Source organism: Salvia miltiorrhiza, chromosome 8 (genome assembly GCF_028751815.1).
Source record: "Salvia miltiorrhiza cultivar Shanhuang (shh) chromosome 8, IMPLAD_Smil_shh, whole genome shotgun sequence".
NCBI lineage: Eukaryota > Viridiplantae > Streptophyta > Magnoliopsida > Lamiales > Lamiaceae > Salvia > Salvia miltiorrhiza.
The window spans coordinates 53933387-53960963 of NC_080394.1; the positions used below are offsets into that span (position 1 = coordinate 53933387).

At 36.4% G+C, this 27577-nt stretch overlaps 5 protein-coding genes across 8 annotated transcripts in view; all 5 read right to left on the reverse strand.

Moving 5' to 3' along the window:
- Positions 1-1033: 1033 nt before the first annotated feature.
- Positions 1034-4862, reverse strand: LOC130999155 (uncharacterized). 3 transcript variants are annotated; one of them, XR_009093426.1, is made up of 8 exons: positions 4388-4862; positions 3561-3654; positions 3362-3480; positions 3055-3121; positions 2842-2938; positions 2649-2738; positions 2423-2577; positions 1034-1925 (listed from the first exon to the last, which is right to left on the reverse strand). XR_009093426.1 is itself a non-coding variant. In XM_057924659.1 (7 exons), exons 4-7 carry the CDS (start codon positions 2896-2898, stop codon positions 1910-1912), a joined length of 318 nt encoding a protein of 105 aa, XP_057780642.1. In that variant the 5' UTR covers positions 2899-2938; positions 3055-3121; positions 3362-3480; positions 4388-4833; the 3' UTR covers positions 1034-1909. The 3 variants fall into 3 exon arrangements, 1 of the variants encoding a protein (XP_057780642.1); XR_009093425.1 differs by having other exon boundaries at positions 3561-3619; positions 4388-4857; XM_057924659.1 differs by lacking the exon at positions 3561-3654 and having other exon boundaries at positions 4388-4833.
- Positions 4863-8388: 3526 nt separating this feature from the next.
- On the reverse strand, positions 8389-9933 carry LOC130999143 (uncharacterized). Its single transcript, XM_057924643.1, has 2 exons — positions 8907-9933; positions 8389-8526 (listed from the first exon to the last, which is right to left on the reverse strand). The coding sequence occupies exons 1-2, from the start codon at positions 9916-9918 to the stop codon at positions 8489-8491; spliced, it is 1050 nt and encodes a 349-aa protein (XP_057780626.1). The 5' UTR covers positions 9919-9933; the 3' UTR covers positions 8389-8488.
- Positions 9934-10907: 974 nt separating this feature from the next.
- Positions 10908-12571, reverse strand: LOC130999147 ((-)-isopiperitenone reductase-like). Its single transcript, XM_057924651.1, has 5 exons — positions 12398-12571; positions 12077-12317; positions 11889-11990; positions 11508-11687; positions 10908-11422 (listed from the first exon to the last, which is right to left on the reverse strand). Exons 1-5 carry the CDS (start codon positions 12415-12417, stop codon positions 11045-11047), a joined length of 921 nt encoding a protein of 306 aa, XP_057780634.1. The 5' UTR covers positions 12418-12571; the 3' UTR covers positions 10908-11044.
- Positions 12572-17447: 4876 nt separating this feature from the next.
- LOC130999144 ((-)-isopiperitenone reductase-like) overlaps positions 17448-27577 on the reverse strand; it is a 57228-nt gene continuing 47098 nt past the window's right edge. The window contains exons 1-5 of one of the 2 annotated variants that reach the window (XM_057924644.1): positions 20667-20795; positions 19967-20207; positions 19791-19883; positions 18012-18191; positions 17448-17941 (exon numbers count right to left, since the gene is read on the reverse strand). In XM_057924644.1, the coding sequence (XP_057780627.1) occupies positions 17564-17941; positions 18012-18191; positions 19791-19883; positions 19967-20207; positions 20667-20701 (927 nt within the window). In that variant the 5' untranslated portion in view covers positions 20702-20795 and the 3' untranslated portion in view covers positions 17448-17563. Of the gene's footprint in view, positions 17942-18011; positions 18192-19790; positions 19884-19966; positions 20208-20666; positions 20796-27577 lie in introns of those variants that run through there. The other variant, XM_057924647.1, reaches the window with a different exon arrangement.
- LOC130999154 (uncharacterized) lies at positions 21480-22626 on the reverse strand. The gene is made up of 2 exons (XM_057924658.1): positions 21921-22626; positions 21480-21817 (listed from the first exon to the last, which is right to left on the reverse strand). The coding sequence occupies exons 1-2, from the start codon at positions 22253-22255 to the stop codon at positions 21808-21810; spliced, it is 345 nt and encodes a 114-aa protein (XP_057780641.1). The 5' UTR covers positions 22256-22626; the 3' UTR covers positions 21480-21807.

The window sequence follows — 27577 nt, forward strand, 5'->3', positions numbered from 1 at the left end:
ATTTATTTTCGAATTTTCAGTTTATTTATTTATTTATTTCCAGTTTATATGATCTGCTCTGAATTTTCAGTTTATTTATTTATTTATTTCCAGTTTATTTATTTTCTGAATTTTCAATTTATTTATTTATTTATTTTCGAATTTCCAGTTTATTTATTTATTTATTTCCAGTTTATTTATTTTCTGAATATTCAGTTTATTTATTTATTTTCGAATTTTCAGTTTATTTATTTATTTATTTCCAGTTTATTTATTTATTTATTTTCGAATTTTCAGTTTATTTATTTTTCAGTTTTCAGTTTATTTAATTAAAGAGTAAAATAAGAAAGAAAGAAATAGCTTATATATAAAAAAAAAGAACACTTTAATAAGTCAAGGCATTAAAATAATGTCAAATAGCTAATAAAAGATTAGTAAAAGTAATCAAAATATATTAGCACTACCATTTTAGTCTTTTACACCACCTTTTTCAGCTTTCTTAGTTTTCGTGCCGACCATCAACTGTGTAGTTGATTGTTGGACGGAGGGAGTATAATAAGGACAATCTTGATTTATTTAATTTATTTTTTAAATAAAAATTGAATTTAGTTATTTTATTATATTCTATACATTGTACTTTTTTTTAATTTTTTTTTGCATTTTTTATTTTTAATTTATTTTTTAATAAAAATAAAAAAGTTACCAAAAAATTGCAAAAAAATAATTATAATGCAGAGAATATGATAAAATAACTAAATCTTATTTTTATTTTAAGAAATAAGTTAAATAAATTAAATTATTTTCTATTTAGGTAAATTGTGAGTGACCACAATGTGGTTGTTTAGCATTACTCTATTTAAATTTTCATGTTTGGATCTATTAACCTAGAGAAATGACCCAAATATATTTGACTAAATCCAATATCTTTCACTACACACTTTATCACTATGCCATGCCCATTCATATGTATCATAATAGTATATTACTAGTGTCTAACCCGTCGAAATTCGACGGGAATTATTTGGTGTTATAGTTTATAAATAAAAAGTTCATCTTCTTTTCATAATATATTTATAAATAATGAATATTATTCAATAAAATAAGTGTTAACATGACATAAATCTAATTACATATCAAACTAAAATGAAAAAATAAATTGAAGAGGACTTTCATCTCTAACATGACTTAGCAAAATGTATATTCAAAAAAATTATTTGCCACCCATACCCACGATCCACAGATACCCGCCACCCGTTAGGTATCCGCCACCCGTTACCCCTCCACCCGTTACCCGACGGATGCCCATCGAAGCTTGAGAGGGAGGTGCGCTGCTGCTTTTCAGCGTCGACATTCTGCAATCAACCACCCAACAAATAAATCACCTAATCCGTCGAAATTCGATGGGAATTATTTGATCTTACAGTAATTTTAAAGAAAAAGATGCAAGAATTATTTAATACTATAATTATAAATTTTTAAAATTTTCATTAATTAATCATTCATTATCTAATTTAATTGTATTTATATCAATTTAAATAGAAATTAGTTATTCTTATTGTAGCAAGCTAAAAAAAGTTTTTGAAGTCAAGTTATTAATTTTTGTATAGTGCTCTACATTCACTTTTTGTTACATATATCGTGTTTATTATTTTTCTTTTTAATTTATCAGAGAAAAATATTCCATAATTTATTAAACCCAAACATATAATTCCAAGAAATTGTAACTTTAATAGTCAAATCAATCTTAAAATCCTCAAACCCAAGAAGCCTTTTAGTCTAAAAAGAAAAAGAAAAAGAAAAAAATCAAACGAAGTAAGCAATTACATATGCGAACTACTTCCCTTTGTTGCTCTCATCCTCAATCGCTCGCGATCCCGCCTGCCCTCCTCAATGATCACCTCTTGCCCTATCTCAATCGCCGTGATCCCGCTCAAAACAACCATCGCCTTCTCCACCAACCCCACCAGCAGATATAGATAGACAACATTGTCAAATAAATATATGTATTATACTTACATGAACATGCATTAATAAAAATAGTTCATTTAGTTGTATGTTACTGGCAAGATCATTAGAATGATGCAACCCAAACATAATGCCGAGCAAGTAGTTCAAAGCTGTGAAAGAAAAGAAAACAGAGCAAATAGTTGTCTTAGAAATTACTTTCCTTTCATATAAATTGCTTTCTTTACTCTTTCCACTTAGACATTTTTTGGTTGCTCTCAAGTTTTCACATGAATTATCAATCACCCTTCAGCAAATATAGATTGCAACTTAGAAAGAGCGTGCCTTGCGAACTGCTTGAACTTTATCTCTTAATTGTAATATGTCTATTTTATAGATATAAGTGTGTATGTATGTACATCTAGTACACGAACTCGAACAGAGCATGTGTTAGTTTGATTGGTGAATAAAAAGTTATATATAATTTGAAGTGAATTACCTTGTGATTGGATCTGCAAGGCAAAAGGTCAAGTATGCCTTCTTGCTCTCGACCAGCAACTCCTCTGTAGCAAGAGAGCAGCAGACGACGCTGACATGGCAGGAAGGCTCTGTGCCCTTGTCTAGGATTACACGGTGATAGTAGTAAGCTGCAGCCTGTGTAAGTCTAGAACGTGTAAATAAACAAAATGAGATGGGAACTATTGATTGATGAAAATAAGAAGCACCTTAGCTTCCAGAAGCTTCAACTTGAGGAAGAATAGTTGATTCTTCAGAGCTGCACTGCTCTCATTCTTGTCCGATAAACAGTTATACGCCTAACAAACAGACACTTATCAATTAGGTCTCTTACAACACTCTTTCTAACTGTAGGAAATGAAGGAAACTGCAGCTTAGTACTAAATGGGACATCTTAATTACCTGAGCATAGAAACTCAACTGTTCACAAGCTAGTCTCTTCTTCACAGACAGTTGCATTTTTACTTTGGACAACTAATCCAAGCTGAATTTCAGTTCCCTGGAATATATCACCCATGCAATAAATTAATCATCATCTCACACTATGACTTCAACTTCATGCATGTTTTTTAAGATTGCTGTTATGTTCAAGTTGTAATAGAAGGCAGTTTCTACCTGTGCCAGTGCTTGATGTGAAATCGCCTCTAGCACGTGCCCCTGCATGTCCGAAGGTAGCTTCTTCCTGTCCATACAAAGATATCAAGAATCTAATCAACAAAAACGCGTATGCTTAACTTTAGCTCAGGTGCTAGCCGTGGAAGAACATCAAGAACACATAAGTTAAAATATCCTGCTGCTTTCAGCAGCAAATCAACAACATCTCTCATGCAATCTGATCACAATAGCAACACAAAATTATCTCAAAATTTTCAAAATTATCACTTGTATGTATGTAGATAGATATAACCCTGCAGACACAAACCTCTCAGACAGACTACTTTCTTTAGGAATTAGCTTTTCATTTGCCTCCATCAGCGTCAGCATTGCCATCATGTGCAATACAGACAGCTAATCGAACGACGAATTTGCCCCATGAATTTCCTGCTCATCACATATTCATCATCAATCTCAAAAAAAATTCAAGAATTTCAAAAGCTAATCAAAATGCTTTGAATTCTAACCTGTGTCTCCTCTCCTAATTCTCTCCATCTGAACTCCACCAACTCTTCAAGCCCATATTCTATTTCATCATGTTAAATTCATCAAATCATAACTCTTCCATAAAGCCATCATCAAACATAAATGCAGACATAAAAAAGAGAGAAATTAGGAACCTTTCTTTGTAAGGCCAATATTCGAGATTAGAATTAATAACAATCATTAACAAAGTAATTTCAACAACTATACATCCGAGCTATTAACAATTCATCTCACAAAATACCAAATAAGATAATCACATCGTATTATCTCACACGAAAACCAAATCATAGCATCACAATCACAAGATTTGTAACTCTAGGGAAACCAATTAAAAACATATTCTGATTTCTATATAAAGGGGAGCACAAATTGACAGCGCACTGAAACAAAAAATTGAATCAAAATAACCCCACAAAATCATCACTGTTATAGAAAAAACAAACAACAAACTAATGAAAAGATTCCAGTCGAAATAAGCTTACTCTGTGGTCCTATGAAAATTCTAGCTTTAGCTACAAACATCTGCCGTACAACATTCGAGCCTACATAAAATTTGAGGGTTTAAGCTGTTACTTGAAGACTGAGGAGTGAAAGATGATGCAGAGGCTGGAGGCGGGCCGGCTGAATGGTGGAGGCGGGGGCGATTGAGTGAATACGGCATAATTTACAGTGAACTAATAAATTTATAACTAAAAATCTAGGTTTTAAAGTTTCCATTGCTAAACATTTACCAAAATTTGTTCTTTCTAAAGTAGAGCCCTAATCATTCTATATTTACAATTATAATCTTTCCTAATAGAATACTTACCATACTTAACATGGCAGAGGAGGTGGGCAGCGGCGGTGATGGCGATTTCTATCCCGGCGGCCGAGTGGCGGCAGACGAAGAGAAGCAGACAGAGGCGATTGCGTCAGCAGCAGCGAGAAACTGGCGGCAACCTGGAATGTTTTGCAAATTCTTCGGAGGTTGGTGGCAGGGATTTCTCCCCCGCTAGATCTGAGAGATGTGAAGAGCGAGAGAGGAAGAGTTCTTCAGTCAGTAGGACTACAATGAAACAGAAATAAAAATCACAGGGCATTTTTCAAATCCGGACTCAGAGAGGCCGAAGAAGAATAAGATGAGAATGGGCGGCGGATTAGGGTTGGGATTGGGGGCGGGATTGTTGGAAAATTGCTGGTGAGACTGGAAACTCATATTGTGAGAGAAATTGAGACTTTGAGAGATGTAACGGCTGAAGCCATGGATGGAAATTTTGAGATGTGGCTTTGACCTTGAGGGATGTAACGGCTGCAGCAGGCTTTGTAAAATTGTGAGAATTATGAGTGAAAAGTCTTTCAAGATAATGTGAAATAAAGCATTGTGAGTGTGCCATGTAGGAGAGAGAAACAATATGAGGGCTGGAATATGTATTGCTTTATAGAATTGATAGATTTTTTGCACATAGGCATATCATGCAACCTTACTATAATGAAATCAAGTCACTTTCACTTGCACAAACAACAAATTAAAGTTGCTCAAAAACAAACACAAAATCTCTCATAAACCACCAAATCAAGAACAATGTCAGCAGCAAGATCTGAGTGAAGGAGAAGTTCCTTAAATATGGTAATCGAGAGAAGCTAGGTTGAGAAAGAACAACATGATAGAAAATGTAGAGAGAATTGATAATGTCTCTGATATATTTCTTTAGATTACAATGCACCCTTTTATAGTGTAAGGGTGAATCAAATGTCAAACTACAATCTCTTAAAATCAAATACAATCTCTTAAAATCAAAAGCTAAAGATTTTATCGTTGAATTATTATTCATGATCTTTGAATAATAATCTTTGACTTATGCAGATGGTTATTTTCAACACTCCCCCTCAAGTTGAGTAATGGCATTTCCGATACTTAACTTGTCCAGAACTTCTCTGAAGACTTTTGTGTTTACAGCCTTAGTCAATATGTCAGCCAACTGTTCATCCGATCGTATGAAAGGAAGTTCAATGATCCCACTATCGAGCTTCTCTTTGATGAAATGCCGATCGATCTCCACGTGTTTGGTTCTGTCGTGTTGTACGGGATTTTCAGATATACTAATCGCAGCTTTATTGTCACAGAAGAGCCGACTTCCCCTTCTTGGAGGAAAGCCAATCTCTGTGAGCAATCTCCGAAGCCACAGGATTTCAGTTATCCCACTTTTTACTCCTCTGAATTCTGCCTCTGCACTTGATAGGGCCACTACTTTCTGTTTTTTTGCTTCTCCATGTGACCAAGTTTCCTCCAACGAAGGTAAAATATCCGGCGGTAGATTTCCTATCATTTGGGTTACTGGCCCAATCTGCGTCTGTAAACCCGTCAACTTCCAAATCTTCCTTTTTTTCAAGCAAAATCCCATAATCAGTGGTTCCTTTCAGATACCGGACAATTCTCAAAGCTGCCTCCATATGCTCCTTCTGGGGTTTGTGCATAAACTGACTTACTATTCCAACTGCATATGTGATGTCGGGCCGTGTATGGGAGAGATAGATGAGTTTCCCAACAAGGCGCTGGTATTTTCCTTGATCTGTTAAGTCAGCTCCCTCAACAATTGTTAATCCATGATTTATCACAATCGGTGTTTCTGCAGGTTTACACTCGAGTAGCCCAGTTTCTGCAAGTAAGTCAAGGACATACTTTCTTTGTCTCAGGAAGATTCCCTTTTTCGACCTTAAAATCTCAATTCCAAGGAAGTACTTCAGAGATCCAAGGTCTTTCATTTCAAATTCCAGGAATAAGTTTTTCTTCAGGTTTACTATCTCTTCAACATCGTCTCCTGTGATAATCATGTCATCAACATAAATGATTAAACATGTTACCTTTCCTTCTCTTCGTTTCACGAATAATGTATGATCAGAGTTACTCTGTTTATAGCCATTTTTTGCCATAGCTAAACAGAATCTCCCGAACCATACTCTGGGCGATTGCTTCAATCCATAGAGTGTCTTCTTTAGCCTGCACACTTGACCTGCCTCGAACTCTTCGGAATAACCTGGAGGAACTTCCATATATATCTCTGCATTGTCATCCAATTCTCCATGTAGGAAGGCATTAGTTACATCCAACTGATGCAAAGGCCAATCCTTGCATGCTGCTACTGAGAGAAGTGTTCTTACTGTGTTTATCTTGGCCACTGGTGAGAATGTTTCTTCATAGTCTATCCCGTAGGTCTGAGTGTATCCTTTTGCAACCAACCTAGCTTTGTACCTCTCGATTGAACCATCTGCTCGCCTTTTGATTGAAAAAACCCATCTGCATCCCACTGGCCTCTTTCCTTCTGGCAGCACACATCTTTCCCATGTCCCATTCTTAATTAGTGCATCCATTTCCTTCTTCATGGCATCCCTCCAATGTTTATGTCTCCTTGCCTCTTCTACTGTCTGGGGTATATCCTCCTCTTCATAAAGAGCTGCTTCAAAGGCCCGTGCCATCTCTGTGAGTTGTCCTTGGGCAAGGTTGGCAATCGAGTACCTAGTCTTCCGTCCCTGCCAGTCTGGAGAGTATCGCTTTGGTGGTTTTCCCCTTGTACTTCGGGGAGGCAATGTGTACTGATCTGTGGCACCTGCCAACTCAGTACGTTCATCATCTTCATCCGTATCCCTTCCAGTTTCTGTGTCAGTGTCTTCATACCTCTGTTCCTCAATGTTAGTATTAACTTGAGAACTATTGAGATTACTTACCTCAGGATTTGAAGATGGGGTTGATAGTGGGATCGACTCGCTGGACATCTCGAACTGAACCTGTGTTGTAGATGTCTCGGCGGGTGTGCTAACCTTCTCTGTTGGACCAACGTCTGGCACAGAACTTGGCAATGACACTGAGCTAGTTTGAGACGGATGAGAAGGTAGGGAAGGAATGGTTGTTTGGACAGTGGATGGCGTATGGAGCCAACTTAGGGAGTCGACAATCTCATTTTTCTCCCCCTGACTCCCATGTTGGCGGAAAAAATATTCTGTTTCAACGAAGTCACAGTTTAAGGTAGTGTATAGGTGATTAGCTACAGGATCATAACATCTATACCCCTTCTGATTTTTGCCATACCCCAGGAAAACACACTTAACAGCATTTGGTGAGAACTTTGTACGATTTTGTTTAGGGATATGAACATAAACGGTGCATCCAAAAATTCTGGGTTCCAGTGTGAGGGATGAGGGTATTTCAGAGTGAGTAGCTAGGAACTCAAGGGGTGGTTTAAAGTTTAGGATATGAGTTGGCAGTCGATTCAAGAGGTAAACAGAGATAGTTACGGCTTCGGGCCAGTAAGATTTAGGGACTTGGGAGTCGATGATAAGGGCTCTAGTCATCTCTAAAATGATCCTATTTTTCCGTTCAGCTACCCCATTCTGTTCAGGTGTGTAAGGACATGTTGTTTGGTGGACAAGACCTTTTTCAGTGAAGAAGTTTTGCATCTTGGAATTTACATACTCCCCCCCATTATCAGATCTAAGGATTTGAATATTTTTCTTGTATTGTGTTTGTACTAGATTATAGAAGTGGGTGAACTTTTCAAAAACTTCACTTTTGGATTTTAAGAAATATACCCACGTCATTCTAGAACAATCGTCAACAAATAACAAAAAATATCTAAACCCATTATCACTAGTAACCGGAGCTGGACCCCAAACATCAGAGTGAAGTAAAGAGAAAACTGACTTCACACGAGTATTATTAAGTTTAAAACTGTGACGATGGCTCTTAGCCAGAAAACATGTCTCACAGTTCAAAGGGTGTGAAGTAATAAGGTTTGGATAAATTAACCTTAAATATCCTATGGATGGGTGTCCTAACCGCCTATGCCAAAGCCAAGTCTGTTCCTCTGCCAGTCCTTGAGTTAGCATCACAGCACCCTGTTGAGCCATCCTATCCACATAGTAGAGTCCTCGATATTCAGTGCCACGCCCAACTATCTTCCCCGTCCTCGTATCCTGTAAAGTGCAGAAGCCAGACTGCATTAGTAAGTTACAGTGTAATTCTCTCGTTACTTGGCTAACAGACACCAATTTGTGGGATAAAGACGGGATATATAAACAGTTTGGAAGACATAATTCAGAGGATAATTTAATAGTTCCAGCTCCTTCTACATATGCTAAATTTCCACTAGCAGTTTTAACATATTTTTTCTGGGTAGGAAAAATTTCCATAAAATCCGAGGCATCAAAGGACATAGTATCTGTGGCTCCACAATCAAAAATCCAATGGTAGTCTTTATATGGTGTTCCAGAATTAGAGGAGGATACTGCTAAGGTCTGAACAAAATAAGAGCTGTGAATGAGTGAGGGGTTTAAAAGGTATAACCCCTCATTACCTTCCCCTTCGTGAACCCTAGCCGCCAGGGCACCTCCTCTCTCCTCGTTAATGCGCGTCTGTGGCGGTGGTGGTCTGACGTTGCCTGCCGGAGTTCCGGCGTTGGCGGCTCGTGTATCACCGCCTGACCACGCCCCGCCAGTCGTTGCAGCAGACACGATTGACGTCGGTCTTGTGCCGCTGACCGCCACCGTCGCTTGTCCATTCGGACTCCACGGTTGATTCCGATTTTTGGACGCAGCTCTTGATTTCTTCATTTCGTCCCACCATTCGGGAAATCCGATGAGTAAGAAACATCCCTCCTTGGTATGTTTTTTACCTCCACAGTGTGTGCAAACGAGTTTGCTCTTGTCGATTTCCCCTTTCCTGTTGTTCCAGGTTTGATTTCCTTGCTGTGGTCGATTGGAGAGCGGTGGTGGTCGGCTGTGGTTGACCGCGGCGAGTCCGGACCCGATTCCTACGGTCGGCGATTCAGAGGATTTGAGGATATCCTCGTTTGTGGCCTGCCTTCGTACCAGTCCGTAGGCTCTTCGAACAGTTGGTAATGGATCCTTGTCCATAATCTCCCTCTTGATATTAGCATATTTGTCATCCAATGCACTTAGAAATTGATAGAGGCGATGGCGCTCCTCCCTCTTCTGATATCCCTCTATGTCTGTCGGACTCGGATCTCTGGTATCAATCGAGATCCATAAGTCCTGCATTTTGATCCACAACCCTTCTAGTGTCATAGATTCTTGTTTGATTGTCATGGCTTGTCGGTGCAGATCATAGATTTGGAATGGATCAGATCCACTTCCATAAGTGATCGCCAATCCTTCCCATAGATCAGCGGCGGTTGCGTACTGTGATACCTCATTCACAAGTCCGGTTTCGATATTGTTGATCACCCAATTGAAAACGCAGTTATCCCGTTGCTCCCATCTCGTGTAGCTGGGATCGTCAATTGCGGGTGGTTTTGAAACTCCATTAATGTGAGATGTCAAACCTTTTCCCGCAATTGCCCGTTTCATGAGGTTAACCCATAATGGGTAATTTTCCCCATTGAGTTTCGCCTTGATGGAAATCTCTCCAAAAGATTCAAGTTGGTCGTGGTTTGGTGGTTTATGGGCCGATGAATCTGGAATTCTGAGGCTTTGTTTGAGGAATTCTGCAAATTGTGCAGCAAATTCCATCGGGAAATTTGGTGGGGTGTGGCTAGTTTTTTCTGTGTCTGAAGTTTCTTGTTCTGACATGGTTTGATTTGATGTTGAGCAAATTTGTAGGGGAGGAAAAAATATACAGTGCTGAAAATATGCAACTGCCACGTCACCTTGAACAGTCACTTGAACAGTAACTTTACTATTCACCTTCTCTCCCAACCCTTCACCTGCTCCTCTCTCTCTAGATTGCAGAAATTTTTTTTCTGCTTTGGTTTGGTGTGTAGTAAATTTGTAGGGTTCTTTTTGGTGGTTAACCTGCTTTGATACCATCTTAAATATGGTAATCGAGAGAAGCTAGGTTGAGAAAGAACAACATGATAGAAAATGTAGAGAGAATTGATAATGTCTCTGATATATTTCTTTAGATTACAATGCACCCTTTTATAGTGTAAGGGTGAATCAAATGTCAAACTACAATCTCTTAAAATCAAATACAATCTCTTAAAATCAAAAGCTAAAGATTTTATCGTTGAATTATTATTCATGATCTTTGAATAATAATCTTTGACTTATGCAGATGGTTATTTTCAACAGATTTGGGTTTTGGTATATACCTTTAGGTGGCCAAACAACCCTAGTTAGGATTTAAAATAACCATTTCTTCCTTTGAGTTAGTATTATTGCAACACACATGACAAATATTTTTTTGCAAACACACTAATTCTTGAATAATTGAAACATCTCCCTCCACTCCTATTCCAACTTTGTTATATTCTAATACTGTTTAATCATATATGAACAACTCAGCCCTCAAACTAGGTAGATTAATCTAGACCAGCAACAGCTCAAGATCAACCATCTCTGAATCTTGTGATATTTTGTAGTATGGTAACAAATAGTGTAATAACATGAAGTCTGCAACAGAAGCTCACACACTAAAAAACACAATTATTATTACATGAGAATGTCTGTGTGTTTGTTTCTTACAAATCTTTGATTACAAAGACAATGCTTCCCCTCGAAGGAAGGCAAAGCCCGACGGCCCTCCGTCGGGCAGCAAAGCCAGCTTCATCGGAGCTTCAGCAGCTTCGGCTTCACTCAGTGGGCCCTGATTGAAGGTGATATCTGTTCTAGTAAAACCAGGGCACACAGAATTGATGCAGAAACGCGGGTATTTCTTCGCTGCAAGCCAAGTATACGCGTTGAGAGCTCCCTTCGACACTTTGTAGGCTGCAAAGTGAGGAGGCCATTGATTCTCTTCAAGTTTCCCCTCTTTGAAGTTGCTGAGAAATTGCTGCACAACTTCTTCTATTCTCTCTTCTGTTAGGCTGTCTTTGCTGCTAAACACTCCCTTTGCCCATTCATTTGTTTGAAGCTGATCAAGATATATAATATTAATCAGTCATCAATCAGAAGCACCATTTAGCAATCACTGAGCTCAAATGAAGTGAGAGATTTACCACTAAACTCCCTAATGTGGAGGAGACATTCACAATTCTTGGTGAATGAGAGAGCTGCAGCAGAGGAATGAGAGCTTCTGTTACTCTCTTTGCACCATAGTAGTTTGTCTCTATGCATTCTTCTGCACCCTTCAATGTCTCCACAAGCTTCCCATTTGCTTTCGGGTGAAACGGCTCTGCCTGCATACACACAATGAGAGAGAGAGAGAGATTGGTGTCTTTTTCATTGAATATATATTCCTTGTATTTTGACAACAATTCATCAAGTACAAATATTCTATCCCAAAAAACCTTCTAATTAACTCCAATTAATTAGTCCAATATAGATCTCAAGATTCATAGAATATTGATTTCATATCAATTTGTAGAGTGGAAACAAACCTTGCCACCAGCAACGTATGAGGCAGAGTCTGCTTCGATATACTCTTCAAACACCGACACATCTCCATCCACATCTACTCCACTAATTCCAGCATTATTCACCTGCACAAAATCCATATTTTCATCTCTTTTTTTTCACACAAAAAACCTAATTCTCACGTTCATATCATTTAGCTTCTTCTTGGTACCAGAATGTCGAGCCTTCCGAATCTCGATTTGATGAACTCAAAAACAGCAGCAACGCTTGCAGGATCAACAACATCTAGTTGATGAAAAAACACATTTTTATCGAATTGTTTAAGCTTTTGTTGAGCTTCAATGCCTCTCTTTTCATCTCTCGATGCTAAAATCACAACCATTCCTTTGGATGCTAACTGCCTGCAGATTTCGAGCCCGATTCCTTTGTTTGCTCCTGTGATCAATGCATATCTGCAGCAGCAAGAACATTCTATATATACTTATATATAAAATGGAAAATATATATAGTTTATTTTCATTGAACTAATTACCTTTGTGTTGCATCCGCCATTGTTTGTGCTTGTTTTGCTTTCTGTCTGAAATGAGACTTAGCTTCTAATAAAATTTATACTATTTTTTTTCAAGCAAGTTATGCTAGCTTTATAGGAGATGACAGATATGTAAGGTTTAACATGAGATTTTTCGACCTTGACCGTATATACGCCACAAATATACGTTGACAATATTTTTCCCATCACCTTTTTCTTGTTTCACACTTTCGTATTTCTTTTGTCCACAAAAATTTTGTCAGAATTTTTTATTTTGGGTCTATCCAACAAAAATTTGTTCTTCGTTTATAATAATGGGGTCCATGCAACTTTATTCATATCTAAAATGAGATCCTTACTCCGTTAATAACTCTACTCACATTTTATTAAAATTTGTGTCGTTCATAATGTGACAAATTTTTTATATATGGTCTAAAAGAATAATACCCCTGTCCACGATATCGTTTTCACTTTTGCCATTTTGATCCGTCCAAAATATTATTTCTACTTCCATTTATAGCAGAACACAAACTTCACTCACAACAATAACCAGTACTATTATCAATATTCACCATTTTTTTAAAATTCGTGTCTTCCACAAAGCGAAAACGACAAAAGGACCATCATATTCTGCTTTATTATTAAAAATATATATATTTTATTAAAATTCGTGTTCTTTATAATTTGATAAATTTTCTATGGAATAAACAGGGAGAAAAGTATAAAGACTGGAATTGGAAAGTAGGGAGAAAAGTATAAAATTTATGATTATTTCACATATTAATGTGACTAGTTATAAATTGCAACACGCCAACCTCACTTGAAAGTCTCAATAATTCCAAAAGTACTCTGCCATGCTTTAGTTGACTATTAAAAATCCAACTTGCTGTGCGTTGCAGTCTTGCAGGTGATAATCTAATGTATCATATTGTATCATAATTATTTTATGTTATTTCATGTGGCCATCGAAACGGTGTCGTTTTCATTGAGATGACGTTGTTTCGATTGGCACATTATTTTTTAAGAGATGGTTTCTTGTACATTCGAGTTGTACCCGACCCGGATCTTGATCCAGTTGGACTATCCTAACCCATTATTTTTTGAAATGACACTAACACTATACGAAATGACAATAACACGATCTCAGAATGACACTAACACTATTTTGTTATATAAAAATGACATTATTCAAAAATAACACTGACACTATATCGAAATGACACTAACACTTGATATTCGGATAGGATAATCCAATTGGGTCAAATCCGAATCAGGATCCGGGTCGGGTACGACCCGGGTGTACAGGAGATTTTGTGATTTTTTAATACTCCCTCCGTCCGTCAAAATTATGTAAAATTGCTTGGGCACGAGATTTAATAAAATTGGTGATGATTTTGATGTAGTGGAGAAATGGTCCCACCACTTTATGAGATGTGTGGTTGAGATTGAATTTTGAGTGTGTTTTTTGTAAATAAAGAGTGTTAGTAAGGATAAAATATTAAAGAGGATGGTGGGACCATTGCCATAAAAGGAAAGTGACATAATCTTGGCGGACGTCAAATATAGTAATGTTTACATAATCTTGACGGACGGAGGGAGTATATATATATTAACCCAGCTTCAATCTTGACTTCATAGAAAAAATCAGATAAATTGTACTTCCTTCGTTTCATTACAAATGTCCTACTTTCCATAATGGAATGTTCCATTACAAATGTCTAATTCTCTTTTTTTTGTAATATATTATCACTCTATATCTAATATTTAAATAATTTCCACCAACCCACTTTATTTATTTTCTACATATTTCTTAATTTTTGTGCCAAAAAATAATGGGATATTTGAATGAGACGGAGGAAGTATATTTTAAAAATCATGTGAGATTCCAGAATCGGACCAAATTTTGTGATGTTAGCGGCAATAATTAACCTAATTTTATAGATTCTTATTTTTGTTTCAGTAAATCTATGCAGCCAACCGTAAACTGGTCAAATAGAAGAAAAACGAATTGATTTTTTTAAAATATTCGGTTTAAAATAAAAAAAGATTTAACTGGTTTCACCATTACAGCTATATTTTAATATAATATTTTTAAAGTAAAAAAGGTAAAAATGTATAGATGGCAAACATGTTTGATCTAGAATAATATAAAAAGGTAAAAGTAATAATAAAATAATCTATAAGTGGCAAACATATTAATTTGATCTAAAACAATTTGGGTGATTTGGAGAAAGAGGAATGAAAGTAGATTCGAAGATAAGGTGTGAAAGTTTAAGAGCATGATCATCGAGATTAAGACTAGAATGTGGAGTTGGAACAAGATTTTTGATTTTTTTGCTTGGGAGCCATCCCTTTTGGAATGATGTTCATCAAAGCTTTATAGCTCTCTTTTGTAAGCTGCTTTTGGTACCGCATGGTACCTTCATCTTTTTCAATAATATGCCTTTTTTTCCTGATAAAAAAAAAATAGTATATTTGATGGTAATCTTACATGAAAATATAGAAACAAGTTTGATCTATAAGCTATGTGATGAGGAAAAAGTCCATATATCATCTAATTTCATTCTTATTTTTATTTTTTCACATTACACTTACGTACACACAATTTTACCATTCCTAAAACATTATGTTATTTCATTCTCGACTTCAAAGCTCACAAGCATAACATATCTTATCAACAACAACAATAATAACAATAACAAATTAATTAATTCTATACAAATTCAACATTTCATGTCGGCAAAAAGAGTCGAACGACACTCCCTCCGACAATAACACCAACTCCACCGGAGCTTCCACGGCTTCAGCATCACTATATAAACCAAAATTATGGGTAAACTCCGTCCTTGTGTAATCGGGAGCAGACCACTATTTATAGTTTAAAATAACTGGATCGGTCCAGCCCGAGCTTTTGATCATTTAGGGCGGATCCAACTCAATTTAAAATTCCATCAGACCTAAAAAAATTTAGTCGAGTCGGCCCTTTTTCAACCTCTAGCCGCTAAGTAGGTTAGTTTATGGTCAAAGATCACGTATTCGAGTTCCAATAAAACTGAAATTGAGCCCATACTTTTTAGTTTTCAATATCTATACATTATATAATACGTCAAAGTATTGATATAATAATACTCAAAATTAATTTTCCATAATCACCGGAAGGAAAAAACAGCAAATTAATTTCATGAAAACAGTCTCTGCTCGTAATATATAGTACTCCCTCCGTCCCCAAAATAAGTTCATCTTTGGGGACATCACGGGTTTTAAGGAAAAATGGTAAAGTGTATTGATAGTGGAGAAAAATATGTTATAATTAGTATTGAGAGTTGTGAAAATGTGAAAAAGTGTTATAATTAGTATTGAGAGTGGTGAAAAAGTGAAAAGTAAGAATAAATAAAGTATTATTAGTAGTGGGGTAGTTGTCCAAAAATGGAAAGAAAGAAAGATGAACTTATTTGGGGGACGTTCCAAAAAGAAAAAATATGAACTTATTTCAGGGACGGGGGGAGTAATAATTTAGCACTACTGCACAACCATTATCCGCATGGGCGGCTGTGGCAGGGGAGCACCAACAACCGCAACTGTTTACTTTAATTTTATACTTTATCTGTCAGCGATATCATTTCCACGTTGTGGACGATGCGGATTTTAAGAAATGTGGTGGATAGTAGTAGTAGTAGTAGTGAATATTGTAGTGAGTGGAATTTGGGTCCCACTATTATTATGAGTGGAAGTTCATGGACCTTACTTCTATAAATGGAAGTGGAAACGATATCACGGACGGACCGAAATGACAAATGTGGAAACGATATCGCAGACGGAGGAAGTAATTTTTTTTTCTTCATAAATTAATAATATTAAATAAAAGAATTTAAAGTCCGAGCCATAAGGGACTCAAATTCAAGACTTTTGACCTCAATCCCTTACCGCTTAGCCAACACACGCACACTAAAAATTTTTATTTTATTAATATTTTTGTATTTTATATTTTATTAATATTTAATATTTATAAAAAAATTATCCTTACTTTTTCTATTTTTGTGGATCCAACAACACTAAAAGACAAAAACAACTATTCTTGGTGGAATCTATTTTACGCTAAAAAAAATATATATCTCTCAGTCATTTTATTAGAATATTTGCCCTTCATTCCACCATACAATTTTTATGGACGGAAAGAGTATTTTTTCAAAAAATTTCAATTTTAGCATCCCTCAGTCAAAAATTTAATATTGTTCCCTTTATTACAAGAAACAAGAAAAGAAGATTTACGTGGTTCGATTCACGATGAATCTACGTCCATAGGCATAGGTATATCAACAAAACTCCACTATCAATCCAAGAAGATAAATGATTACAACATATTACAATCTACAACTACGAAAAACACAACTATCTAACACCATACATCAATAATTTCTATCTAGTTGATATATCACTTCTTATTTTCACACTCTCTCTTATCTCTGCATCTAGCTATTCTATTCGATCTCTCTTATATATACAAAGGAGAGAATGAATTTAGACAAGATACAAAGTAAGATACATTTACATAGCTCAACGGTAAAATAAGAAAATAATTGCCGCATAAGTTCTCCAGCAGGCCACAATATTTCCCGCACTGCTGGCTGAAAACCATATCAATTTTTGTTTCTAAAATCATTATATTGGAAAATCCATTTCTGACTCGGCTATATCCGCTTCTTTAGTGTTAAAAACATTGTTTTTCATTCCTTTAACAATATTATTTTTATCTATATTATTTTTTCAATTCTATCTTCATATGAACATTGTGAAATAGGTCTTCCTCTTATTTGAGATGTAGAGGCTCTAAATGGCGTAAAAGGAGATTTTTACCCTATAATCTAAGGGTGAGATGTGTGAATATATAGATCTTGACCTTTCAAATCTGGACAAAAACTATGTATGTTTTTATGGGACGGAGGGAGTATAAATCATACGTAAATATAAACCATAAAGATATGCAGTTAACTATCAAAGTAGTTTGGTAAGAAATAGTGCATGTAATAAGCCAAACATGAAAGCTGCCTACAAATCATACAAACACAACTATTAGTATACATATAAAAAAGGCCTTCTCTGTGTTTGTTTCACATACATCTTTTAATTGATTAATTGATATGTAACAATAGTATATGAAGTGATTGTCCATTACAAAGACAATGCTTCATCTCTTAGGAAGAAAGAGCCCGACACCCTTCCATGAGCCAGCAACGCTAGCTTCACCGGAGCTTCAGCAGCTTCGGCTTCACTTAGTGGACCACAATTGAAGGTAATATATGTTCTAGCAAAACCAGGACACACAGAATTGATGCAGAAACGCGGGTATCTCTTCGCTGCAAGCCAAGTATACGCGTTGAGAGCTGCCTTCGACACTTTGTAGGCTGCAAGGTGAGAAGGCCATTGATTCTCTTCCAGTTTCCCCTCTTTGAAGTTGCTGAGAAATTGCTGCATAACTTCATCTACTCTCTCTTCTGTTAGGCTGTCTTTGCTGCTCAACACTCCCTTTGCCCATTCATTAGGCAGATGCTGCAAATATATATGATCATTGTTACTGTATTAGGATTATTAGGCCAAAATGAAGTGAGAAGATATTTACCACTAAACTTCCTAATGAGGAAGAGACATTGACAATTGTTGGTGAATGAGAGAGTTGCAGCAGAGGAATGAGGGCTTCTGTTACTCTCTTTACGCCGTAGATGTTTGTCTGAATGCACTCTTCCGCGCCCTTCAATGTCTCGACGAACTTTCCACCTGCCTTCGGATGAAATGCTTGTGGCTGCAATGCATATTTTCGTTATAAACGTTAGGGGTGCATTTGCCCGTGGCGGAGGTATAGCCAACCCCAATGTTTAATGGTTTTTTCTTCTAAGGGTGCGTTCTCTTTGATTGTAAAATTATCATTGGAAAATGAGGGATAATCAAAATTTTACCCTTTAAATCCTTCATAACTTTTCCCTCATTTCCTACTTGACCCTTACTTATTCCTCATTTTCATTACAAAGGAGGGATAATATTATCCCTCATTTGTAGTGAAAATGAGGAATGATTAAGGGTCAAGTAGGAAATGAGGAAAAAGATTGAAAAGATTTAAAGGGTGAAATTGTGTTTATCCCTCATTTTTCCATGATAAATTTACAACCAAAGAGAACACACCCTAAATCTATGAAGCACCGGTACGTTGTTATGCCTAGCGTACAAGTATTAATATAAAAAAATACCAATACGCGCAAAATACGTATTTAATGAAGAGGGCAATAATGATATACCAGATCGGGAGGAGGATGAGGAAGAGCAAGATTTCATGACTTGGTAGTTTGTTAGTGTGCATTGAATTGGAACTACACTTTATTTAGTAATATTTGTATGTTTTATTTTATTTTATTTTTTGAGGAAAATTTATATATTTTATTTGGATTTGTGGACTTCTAATTTTTAATTAAGAATTAATTATTTGCTCTATTTGGCTATGAATGAGTTTGTATGATATATATATACTAATATCATTTATAAAAAAATATAGTAAAAAACTAAAATGTATTTTTAACATATTCATATTGTGATTTTTGGGATATTGACGCATTTTTGTTCTCGTATTGTATCGTATTCATACCGGTGCTTCCTAGTTCTAAACATGTAATTAAATTAAGAGAGAGGGGTAACATAATAGAAACCATATCAAGTATAGTTTCTCAACAATCGAATGAATGAAAGTTTAGTAGTGTACATTGAGAAAGACATTTTCTAAGTAATTGATAACGAGAAGATCTTGCAACGTTATCAATCGATAAGTGCACATCGACATCAATTAGCATTGCTTTCTCAAATAAAAACAATTAACTCGTCAAGTATAAACATGTAATTAAATTAAGAGAGAGGGGTAACATAATAGAAACCCTTCAAGTATAGTTTCTCAACAATCGAATGAATGAAAGTTTAGTAGTGTACATTGAGAAAGACATTTTCTAAGTAATTGATAACGAGAACATCTTGCAACGTTATCAATCGATAAGTGCACATCGACATCAATTAGCATTGCTTTCTCAAATAAAAACAATTAACTCATCAAGTATTCATTCTTTTAGATTATTTGTAGTGTATTTGCTCTGTTTAATGTATGAAAATATTATTATTTTCTTTTTCCTATTATGCTTTTTTTTCCTTTAAAACAAACAAAAAACAAAAAACAAACCATATGAACTGACCAAAAAAAATTGAAGAATGTCAAAACTGTTGCTACTTAACACTTGATATAACGACTATAATCCTAATGTCAAAACTGTTGAAGAATGATTCTTGTTATCTATAATCCTATTTAATTTGAAACTGCTGATTCTATGCATTGTAAAGTTTGTACAAATTATGGAAATTAACAAACCTTTCCATTAGCTAAGAGTGTGTCATAGATATACTCTTCAAGCACCGAAACGTCTCCTTCAAAGTCTACCCCACGAATTCCTGCATTATTCACCTGCATACAATCCAAATTTTATTTATTTATTTACTTTTTTCTTACAAAAATCCAATCTCACATTCATCATTTTTGGTACGTACCAGAATGTCAAGCCTTCCGAATCTCGATTTGATGAACTCAAAAACAGCAGCAATGCTAGCAGGATCGACAACATCTAGTTGATGAAAAACCACATTTTTATGGAATTGTTTAAGCTTTTGTTGAGCTTCAATGCCTCTCTTTTCATCTCTTGATCCTAAAATCACCAAGATTCCTTTGGATGCTAACTGCTTGCAGATTTGGAATCCGATTCCTTTGTTTGCTCCTGTCACCAATGCATACCTGAAGAAGGAAAACAATTTAAATAATAATAATAAAATGGGTTATGGCAAAAAAAATACACGAACTTCGAAAAAAAATTGTAATTTTCATATAAAATTTCAGTTAAGCCAAAAAATACATGAATTTATATTTTTGTTGCAATTTTCACTTAAGTTTGACTTTCGACGAAATTAGAGCTTATATAGTTGGTAGTCGAAATTAAGTCAAATATATTAATTTTTGCCTTCTTAGATCTTCAAGCTACTGAATACTCTTCATCATCAGAAGTTCAGGTGAAATTTCGACGGTCAACTAAGCTCTAATTTCGCCGAAAGTCAAACTCATGTGAAAATTACAATTAAAATATAAATTCATGTATTTTTTTGGCTTAATTGAAATTTTAGGTAAAAATTATAACTTTTTCTAAAATTTGTGTATTTTTTTTTTACCATAATCCCATAAAAAAATTATACTACGTACCTCTGTTTTGCAGGCTGCACAAGTGCCTCTGCCATTGCTTCCTTTTCTCTGCTCTCTCTCTCTTTTTTTCTTTTTTGAGGGGGAGACACTATTGTTTTATTCAATATGATCGTCTTATACAATATCTCCCAATTAATGTAGAAAATTATCGATCCAACAAATTGACCGACTATTATACACAACAAATTGTTCAAGGCTATGGGCAGCCCTATTAGTCTATCTAATACAAATAGTGGGTTAATAAATGAAATCATCTTCCTCCTCCGACTGCAGATGAGATCATTTGTCCCACTATTTTGTGTGTACCACTGTGTATCACTCTTAATTTATTATAATTTTTAATCATGTTTTCTTCAATTTTAATATATTATGCTTTAATATTATAAAAAGATAATTAACAAGGGTTCAATCATCCAATTAGGATTTATAATTATTTTTTTTATATTTATTTGAATTAATAATTGATTATTTGGGTTCATTAATTCAAAGTTAGGGTATATAATATTTTAAAATTTTAATTTTTAGTGATAAATATTACTCCCTCCGTCCCGCGAGTCTTGACACGTTTGGGTTCGGCACGGGAATTAAGGAGTTGTAGATTAATGTGTAGGTAATAAAGTGATTAGGTAATTAGACTTGTTTTTTTAATTCTTTTTTAATTTCTTTTTCAAAATTATTTTTAATTAGCTGAATATAATTTAAATTAAATTTACGTTATCTATTTATTTATTTTTATTTTTACGATTTCAGCAAACATAATTAAAAAAAGCAAAAAACAGCTAAAATGATGATTCATCCGACACAAGTGGAAACACTAATCAAAAACTTCATTTCATTAAAGTGAATGTCTGCCAACATACATAATTAAGGCTCCAAAGCTAAAAAATTTGAACTTCCCACCAAAAATGATAATCATATTCTATAAATAAGAATCGGACTGGCTGCATTCCCTTCAAAGTGGAGCTCCAACAATTTCAGTTTCAAGAAGGCAAAAATGGTGGTGATCAAGGATCTATCCACCCCAAAAAGAAATGAAATTGTGCAATATCTTCTTGAAGGAAGTGTGAATGGGAAGCCCCTTCGTGGGAAGAAGCAGCAAGCCATCGAGAAATTCTCCATCTCCCGTTCAACTGTTCACCGACTATGGGAAGCTGCAAAAAAACAAAGACAAAATGGTGGAGTGATTCATCTTCAAAGTGGAAAGCTAAGTTTTAAAAAGAAAAAGGTGTTGATTCTTGACACTAATCTACTTACCAGTATACAGTTATCAAAGAGAGGCAGTATACGAACTTTAGCAAAGGGTTTAGGACAAAGCAAGAGTACAGTGGGCAGATGGGTGCACACTGGAGCAATTCGAACTCACACATCAGCCATAAGAAGTAAGGATCCACCAAGTCTTCCTCATTTTCCATCGAAGACATATCATCGTCGGATTCCCAATCGAAATCGGCGCTCCAGCCATAAGATCCACCACGAATCCAGTAAGGATCGGTGAAAGATTTACTGAGAGATCCACCGGTAGATTTACAGAGAGCTCTGCCATCGACGAGCCGTTCGCCGCCGGCGAGCCCTCCGCTCTCGTCGGTCATCGCGGTGGGGGGCGGCAGAGACGGCCATATCTCGGGTGATTAATTAGTGGAGATCGAAGAGGGATACGGAGAAAACATACAAATCGGAGTTTCTTCGGTCTTGGAGGTGGAGATCGGAGTTTCTTCCGACTTCGAGGTGGAGATCGGAGAGGGATTACGAGGTCGAGGTCGGAGATTCTCAAGGATTAAATCAACGGGAGGGCGATTTAAGGGTCGACGAGGATTCACCCAACCATTCTCATCCGAAGGCGGCATGGATTCCATGGGCGGCCGTCGTCGACGGTGGCGACTGAAGTTAGTCGGAGGTTTGAGGCAATTGAAGGTGGTGATTTGCTCAGAGAGAGAGAGAGAGAGGCGGAATACTAGGGTGGAAAGCAGAAATGAGGCGAAATGTTTTGCTTCCAACTATTGCCTTTTTTTTAAAAAATGTGTTTATTAGATTAACTTAAGCACAAAAAGGAAACGTGTCAAGATTCATGGGACGACCCAAAAAGGAAAACGTGTCAAGACTCGTGGACGGAGGGAGTAATTAGAGTTCATAATATAATAATATTTTTAATTTTTATAAAAAAATAATTATAAAATAGATAAATTAAGAGTGGTACACACAAAATAGTGGGACAGAGGATCCCATCTGCTCCGACCGAGACATAGTTCGCGCCACGAAGAATGAATTAATAAAAATAGTGGGTTATTATAAGAAATAAAAATGTGGTCACATTTTAGATGATAAATTTGTACTTTTATTATATTATTCTCTATTTAGAGGGATAAAAAAATAAACACATCCATGCATGTATTACGTATTATGGGTTATTACATGTATTTATAATATGTAACAAATCTTATTCACATATATGATATCTTTATACTATTTTTTTAGCACTATAATCTTAGACTGAAAATTTGAACTTATAAGAAATCTACATCTATGACCTACAAGCCTTGCATGCAACAATAGCTTTAAAGTATTGAATAATTTAATTTATAAACACGTGATTGTTGGTGTTGTAGCTAGCTAGACATCCACCCCTACCAAAACGATAACCCAGCTGGCCATGCATGCGATTTTTGTAGGATAGTAAATAGAGGCGAAATCTTTTATACCCATTCAATATCTTGGGTATGCATTAATGCATATGAGAAAAACAAAAATTTCCAACGTACTATTTTACCTTATATTTAGGCTTAATTGTTTTTTTTTTTACACTTAAAAAAGAGGATCAATAATTAATGGTTCTCATTTCTACCATGGTGACTCGAATCTCCGACCTAAACCAATTGAGTTGCGCTTCATTGTCATATTTAAGGTTAATGGTTGTTTTTATCCATTTTTCAAAGACAAAATATAAAAAATACTCACTATAAAAACTACCCATTTTGAGCTTGAAAATGACAAAGTTGCTCTTACTTAAATCACAAACTTTGCTGAAATCGCGAACTTTGCTAAATATGCTCGACGAATTCAACTCGAGCGTGTCGAGTATTAGCGGTAAATGCACTAATGCTCGATCATTGCGAGTCGAATATATCGAGCATTAGTATATTTGTGGTAAATACATTAATATTATACTCCCTCCGTCCCACGAATCTTGTTGTAGTTCTTTTCGGCACGTGAATTAAAGAGTTGAAAATTAGTGTTTTAAGTGTGTAGGTAATAAAGTAGAAAAATGATTGGTAAGTGTGTAAGTAATAAAGTAGAAAAGTGATAAAGTAACACTACAAAAAAATAGTTAATTACCGACGGCAAAATGCCGTTGGTACAAAAAGACGGCCGCCGGTAAATAGTGTTGCCGGCGGCAAGCTGCCGCCGCTAAACGGCTCGTCGGCAACGACAATACCGGCGGCAAAGCCGCCGGAATTGTCGCCGTTAAACGGTGGAGCAATGCCGGAGAATTAGCGGCGGCAACCACCGCCGCTAATTACCGAGGGCATTATTGCCGTCGGTAATGCGCCACCGGAATCCGGCGGACCCCTGCCGGAAAACTAGCGACGGCGATTGCCGCCGCTAATTGGCGGCGGCACAACGCCGTCGGTAATAAGCCACCGCCGTCCGCTGGCCCTTCGCCGGAGGTGGGCGGGGTTTTTACCGAGGGCAAAACACCGTCGGTAATTACTGACGGCGTTTTGCCCTCGGTATTTTTTTTAGTTTTATTTTTTTTATTTTATTTTATTTATTTATTTTTTATTTATTTATTTTATTGTATATCCACAATTTATTTCCGTATTTATACGGTATTGCATACTTTAGACGAACTTCCCAGTCGGTGACCCGACTTCCCAGTGGGTCACTCATCTTGCTTGTGCTCTGTGTCAAGCACGCTTAACTTTGAAATTCTTTTCGAGTGGTCACCAGTACAGAACACTCGTATTATTGATATATCTACATCTATTAATTCATTTAAATGCTATATACTCACTCATATATTTATAATCTTTGAATATGTGGAGATAATACCTGAAATATGTTGTTAATTAGTGATCGAGTTCGTTTCGGTCCTTATTTTTATCGTCGGTAAAATATTTAATTAATATTTAATTATTAATTAAATATTAATTTTTTTTAACATTAATACACCAAAAGTGTTTTAATTTGGTTATTATAATGTGATTTGAATTTATTTGTTTATGTTAAATGCAATCATCATCATCATTGCCATAAATATATAAAACATATATAGTTTTAATAATTAAAGCACTTGAAATATATAGTTCAATAAAACATAAATTTGAAAAGAAAGTGCAAATGTAATTTTGTTTGAAAACATAAATATAAGTCTAGCATGGTAATAAAAGACGGAAAGTCCTAAGCATCATCATCATCATCATCATCATCATCATCATCATCATCGGCATCATGGGGTGGAGGTGGCTGAGCATTATACATCCTCATAAACGTCTCCAATTGAGCCATGCGGTCCTGCATCTCTTGGCGTGCTGCTTGCTTTGCTGCCATGCGCTCCTCCATCTGTTGGCGTTGTGCTTGCTCTGCCGCCAATCGCTCCTCCAGCGTGGAGATCCGTGTAGGGATGGCAATCTACCCGCGGGTAGTGGATATCCGCAAAAACCCGAACCCATTAGGGTGGGTTTGGATACCATTTGATATCCACGGATAGTTTCGTGGGTACAATTCACTATCCATTTAGTTCGTGGGTATGGGTTTGGATACTTACTATCCATACCCGCGAAACCCGTTTACCCGCGAAAAGTACCCGTCAATTACCCGTCAAATATCCACAAAAAATTTTATAAAATATGGGCTTTAAATACATATTTTGAGATTATGGGCTAGTATTTTATATTTTAAAATAGGCCTAAACAATAAGGCCCAAAGTTTAATATTGAGCACCGCAGTCGTCTCAAACCAAAGCATTAATGTGTACTCAAAATTGGCTACGAAATCAACTTGAAGGTATGTAAATTTATAATTATAATTAATCTTTTATTTCATATATCTAATGTAAATATTTGCTTATTTCATAGGTCAAGGAAAGAATGGAAGCTTTTGGACTTGTCTTGAAGATGAAGAAGAAGAGTTCAATGAAGAGGGTTCTATTTCCACTGTCGAGCAATTATAGACATTGTTCTTTGTGAATTTGAATTTAAACATTGTTCTTTGTGGATTTGAACTATGCTACTTGTGTTGATTTTTTTTTCTATTAAATTTGTTGTAAATTTATATTTAAATTCTATTTCGTAGGTATCCGGCGGATAGTGGGTATCCGGCGGATAGCGGGTATCCGTCGGATAGCGGGTTTCGCGGATACCCGACGGGTAGCGGGTATCCGCGGATAGCGGGTTTGGATACCATTTGATATCCATGGATAGTTTCGTGGGTAGCAACCACTATCCATTTAGTTCGTGGGTATGGGTATGGATAGTCACTATCCGTACCCGTCGTACCCGATTGCCATCCCTAGATCCGTGTCTCATAAAGCTGCTGAGACATCGCAGAAGTGTCCGTGCTGCGGATAGACCCCCTACTAGCCTGACTCTGCCCGGCACTCCCGACGCCGTAGATCCGTGACCTATCCGGATGCACCACCTCCAAATACACCTCGTCTAGCCGGTTCTGTCGTCCTGTGGCAGCGGCCACTTGATGAACCTTGGCCTAATTCATACATAACAATGCATAATTGTTAGAAAATAAATACATTCACTGGATATTTGAATAAACTTAAACACTTACGTCAATTCCTGCATCTCTCGGAGACGTATAACTTCCGTCGGGGTACATGTGGAGGCGGAGGAAGGTGGCATAGTTCGGTGAATCCTGGGGAAAATCAGGCTCCAAACTCTGTAGATGCATTTATATAAGATAAATAAGTTATATTAGTCAAGAAATTATATATATTTATATATATATATATATATATATATATATATATATATATATGAACTTAATTATTTGTTAATTACATACCATATACTGCTGCAGGATACGAGTCGACTGAGACCCGCCCACGTGCCTACTGATCCCTGTACCCTCCCCATCAGGCTCGGACATCCGGTTGGCACGTGCTCGATCTGAAACAGCCTCAACCTCGGGACGCTGCCAGTAATCCTGGAGTCCAGTCCAAAAATCGGGAGTCATCCAGACGGGTCTAGACATCTCTCTCCCTTGGCGAGTACACTGCTTGAGCTCTTTCTTGTAGTCGCTCATCATGTCGGAGTACCTTTTGCGGGCGTTTTTCTCCCACATTTTCCTCACGTCACGCTTATCCTCGGGCTGCCACTGAAACTCTTTCTGTTGAAAGAAAGAGAATTAATTTAATATCAAACATTTTAATAATTTAATATGATATATTTATATGTACTATAAATTTAATTGTACCTGTAATTCACCAAAAAATGTATCCTTCATCGCCGGGGGCGTCAACTTCCATGTGTACCCGCCTGAGTTATCAAACATCTTAAATGTGCGCGTGCAAGCTTTGGACAGGCCAGTGGGCTCCAACAAAACACTGTGTACAAGTAATTTTATCACTTAATCATGGTGTATGAGAAACAGTAATTTAAACTAAAATACTTACCCAGTCGTAGGATGCCTCTGAAATACCGTCCTCCCATCAGGTGCCTTAACCTCTCTCTCTCTGATAGCGGTAGCTGTAGGGCCCCTAGGCCTTCTAGCCCGTGAACTACTAGAAGCCTGGGGAGTCTCGGGAGTCCCAGAAATATGCGTCCCGGACCCATCAGATGTATCTGCAGTAGCTTCTGGCGCATTACCGCCAGATCGCCTCATAAATCCCAATAAACCTCGTTGGGTAGACATGATACCTGTTGCAATCAATTACATTAACAAATATATAGCCAAACATAACA

Bases quoted from the DNA above. Each gene is read 5' to 3' on its own strand.
- LOC130999155 (XM_057924659.1), bottom strand. From the start codon at position 2,898: ATGCAACTGTCTGTGAAGAAGAGACTAGCTTGTGAACAGTTGAGTTTC. The intron at 2,739-2,841 runs GTAATTAAGATG...TCTGTTTGTTAG, and splicing joins AGTTGAGTTTCTATGCTCAG to GCGTATAACTGTTTATCGGA. The intron at 2,578-2,648 runs GTGCTTCTTATT...AGACTTACACAG, and splicing joins TGAAGCTTCTGGAAGCTAAG to GCTGCAGCTTACTACTATCA.
- LOC130999143 (XM_057924643.1), bottom strand. From the start codon at position 9,918: ATGAAACGGGCAATTGCGGGAAAAGGTTTGACATCTCACATTAATGGA. The intron at 8,527-8,906 runs GTAATGAGGGGT...TGCACTTTACAG, and splicing joins TAGGGTTCACGAAGGGGAAG to GATACGAGGACGGGGAAGAT.
- LOC130999147 (XM_057924651.1), bottom strand. From the start codon at position 12,417: ATGGCGGATGCAACACAAAG. The intron at 12,318-12,397 runs GTAATTAGTTCA...TTGCTGCTGCAG, and splicing joins ATGGCGGATGCAACACAAAG to ATATGCATTGATCACAGGAG. The intron at 11,991-12,076 runs GTACCAAGAAGA...GATTTTGTGCAG, and splicing joins TCGGAAGGCTCGACATTCTG to GTGAATAATGCTGGAATTAG.
- LOC130999154 (XM_057924658.1), bottom strand. From the start codon at position 22,255: ATGACCGACGAGAGCGGAGGGCTCGCCGGCGGCGAACGGCTCGTCGAT.